Source organism: Sapajus apella, unplaced genomic scaffold, assembly GCF_009761245.1.
Source record: "Sapajus apella isolate SASKATOON/1434 unplaced genomic scaffold, GSC_monkey_1.0 scaffold2, whole genome shotgun sequence".
Lineage (NCBI taxonomy): Eukaryota > Metazoa > Chordata > Mammalia > Primates > Cebidae > Sapajus > Sapajus apella.
In genome coordinates, this window is record NW_022436942.1 from 79,522,981 (window position 1) to 79,526,281 (window position 3,301).

Consider the following 3,301-nt stretch of genomic DNA (forward strand, 5'->3'; position numbering starts at 1 on the left):
AAAAAAAAAAAAAAAAAAAAACAACAACACAAAAATTAGCCGTGTGTGATGGCACACACCTGTAGTCCCAGCTACTAGGGAGGCTGAGGCAGGAGAATTACTTGAATCCGGAAGACGGAGGTTGCAGTGAGCCAAGATCAAGCCACTGAACTCCAGCCTAAGTGACAGAGAGAGGCTGCATCTAAAAAAAAAAAAAATCAGCCCCTTTAGAAAGGCATCCTGATGTTGAGTCTTCTTCCAATTAAATTAATTCATTCCTTCAACAAATATTTTTGTGCTCCTGTTACGTGACAGGCACCGTGCTAGGCACTGGGGATGGGAGTGGGGTTGGGGATGAATGAAATATTCCTATGGAGATTACGTTCTGAAGACAGGCAATAAACAATGAAACCAACACACAGATCATCAGATGCTGACGAATGTCATGAAGGAAAGCAAATAGGGTCACGGGGTAGAGAGAGGCTGGAGGTGCTTTAGGGAGGGTGGCCCAGGAAGCCTTTTGGAGGAGGTGATACTAGAAATGAGACTTGGACATTAGACGGAACAGGCCTTACAAAGCTGACATGGGGTGGGGGGAGGTGGTTCCAAGCAGAAGGAGCAGCGAGAGTAAAGACCCCAGGCGGGCAAGAGCTTGGATTCCAAGGAATGCAAAGAAGGCAGGAACAGCGGGAGCTTAGGGAGCAGGCAACAGAATGGCAGGAGGGGTGGGGAAGGGCCAGACCACACAGGGCCCTGTGAACCCCAGTGGGGATCTGAGTTCTAATCTGCCCCCCAGAGTTCACGGTAGAGGGTCCTGTGGGAAATAGTCAATGAAGTGCCAAACCCAGTGCCTGGTGCCAACACACGCTCGGCCAGGCGGGTGGTCACCAGGCTCTCAGTGACCGCTTCACTCCCTCACACCTTCCGCTCACCCACACCTCAGTCTCTTTGCTGGAGGCTCCCTCTGGCCCTGCCGCTGCTCTGTCCACTCCCGCTGTGGGTCACACACACCTATCCCAACAGCCCTCACCCATGAGTATAAACACCCCAGCTCCCTTCCCCCTGGTGGGATGACTCTGAAGCTGCTGTTCTATGCCATTCCCCAGGGTCTCCCCAAAGGAACAAGCCCCAGTGGCCCACACTCCACACTGGTAACCAGCTCCATAACCCATGCTTTGCTGACTGCCTTCCCTTACCCATGCTGATTCACAACCCCCCTAGGGCCCCCTTTTGGCCCTAGCCGCCCCCGAGGTTCTCTGGAGTCAACTCCCAGGTCAAGTGTTGCACTCAAATCCTTCTGGGGGACCTCATCCTTCCACAGAGACCCTGCTGGGGGCAGGGAAGGGCACCAGGGACCCTCAGGACCCGGCTTACCACCGACTCACGCACCTGCATACCCGTGATGGAGACATGGTGAGACTCCACTGTGGGCCGCCGGGGCAGCCGAGGCGAGGACTGCGGGGAGCTGACAGGCGAGTAGGGCAAGGATGGGCAGATGCAGCGTCCGTTCATGTCGAGGTCGCCGCCGGCTGCCAGCCCAGCCTGGGACCGCTCTTGCAGAGACAGCTTGCGACCAGAGAGATGGGGCCGGGCCTGGGACCCGGAGGTGTCGAGGGGGGCCTCTTGGCCATCGGCCTTCAGAGGCCGATCCCGGGCCAGGCCGAGGTCCACAGCACAGCCCGGCTCACACTCGGTGACCACAATGAAGGACTCCATGCCCAAGTGGATGCTCAAGGATGAGAGGCCCCGCAGGGCCGCACAGGGCTGCTGGCTTTTGCTGCTGCTGCTGCCCCTGCCCCCCAGATCATCCTGGGGGGTGGCCCGGTTGCTGCTGGGCTGGCTAGAGACACATGATGACATGGTGCATGTGCCAGCTTCATCCAGCACACTGGGGCACTCCCATCTGGCAGCGGAGCCACCTGTGGAGAAATGAAGGGTCAGCCGGCCCGGCTCCTGCAGGCAGGGACAGGGAAGGAGCACCTCTCCTCCTGGCCCAGGCTGCTAATTCCTGCCTCCAGTTGACATCCTTAAAAAATCCTGCAAAATATGGTGTGCGCCGGGCGCGGTGGCTCACACCTGTAATCCCAGCACTTTGGGAGGCCAAGGCGGGTGGATCACGAGGTCAAGAGATTGAGACCATCCTGGCCAACATGGGGAAACCCCGTCTCTACTAAAATACAAAAAATTCGCTGGACATGGTGACGGGCACCTGTAATCCCAGCTACTCAGGAGGCTGAGGCAGAGGAATCACTTGAACCCAGGAGGCAGAAGTTGCGGTGAGCTGAGATCACACCGCTGCGCTACAGCCTGGCAACAGAGAAAGACTCCTTTTCAAAAAAAAAAATATATATGCTGTAATCTGATCTCAGTCTATACAGAAAAGCACAGTCTGCATCTTTCCTGCCCCCCCTCTTTTTTTTTTTTTTTGAGACAAGGTCTCTCTCTTTCTCTGCTGCCCAGGTAGGAGTACAGTGGCACAACTGTAGCTCGCTGCACCCTTGAACTCCAAGGCTCAAGCAACCCTCCCATCTCAGCCTCCCAAGTAGCTGGGACTATACGCACGTGCCACCACACCCAGCTTGCATCTTCTCATTTTAAAAGCCCCTTCTCATACACCATGACAGCAATTCCTAAGTCAATTCTTATAGGAACAAGTATAAGAAAACCCCCAAATAGAGCACATATGTCCCCTACAGAATTGACAGCTGCTTCCAGCTCAAGCCAACTGTTGCTCAGCAGGACTCTGGGCCTACTATTGCCCTTTGTTTTTTCCCAAGAGATGCCCTAAGGAGGTTAATAAGGTTGCCTGACCTTTTCACATTAGCAATTGATTCAAATATTTTTAAATGCTGGGCACTAAAAATGAAGGTCAGGGCCGGGCACGGTGGCTCACACCTGTAATCCCAGCATTTTGGGAGGCCAAGGCAGGCAGATCACTTCAGGACAGGAATTGCAGATCAGTCTGGCCAACATGGTGAATCCTTGCCACTACTAAAAATACAAAAATTAGCCAGTCATGGTGGCACACGCCTGTAATCCCAGCTACTCAGGAGGCTGAGGCAGGAGGATCACTGGAACCGGGAGGTGGAGGCTGCATCAGCCAAGATCGTGCACTGCACTGCAGCCTGCGCAACAGAGCAAAACTGTCAAAAAAAAAAAAAAAAAAAAAAAGGTTGGACTGGAATCAAGTATATGCCACAATATGGATGAAGCTCTAGAGTATTATGCTAACTGAAGGAAGCCAGTCACGAAAGGTCATATATATACATGATTCTATTTATATGAAATTTTTAGAACACGCGACTCGAGACAGAAAGTGGAC

The 3,301-nt window shown here is 53.5% G+C and overlaps 1 protein-coding gene across 5 annotated transcripts in view; it reads right to left on the reverse strand.

Moving 5' to 3' along the window:
• Window positions 1-3,301, reverse strand: part of CAMKK2 (calcium/calmodulin dependent protein kinase kinase 2) — a 64,416-nt gene that overhangs the window by 37,227 nt on the left and 23,888 nt on the right. For all 5 annotated transcript variants that reach the window (XM_032242137.1, XM_032242148.1, XM_032242125.1 and 2 more), the window contains one exon: window positions 1,369-1,898. In XM_032242137.1, coding sequence (XP_032098028.1) covers window positions 1,369-1,839 — 471 coding nt within the window. In that variant the 5' untranslated portion in view covers window positions 1,840-1,898. The remainder of the gene's footprint in view (window positions 1-1,368; window positions 1,899-3,301) is intronic.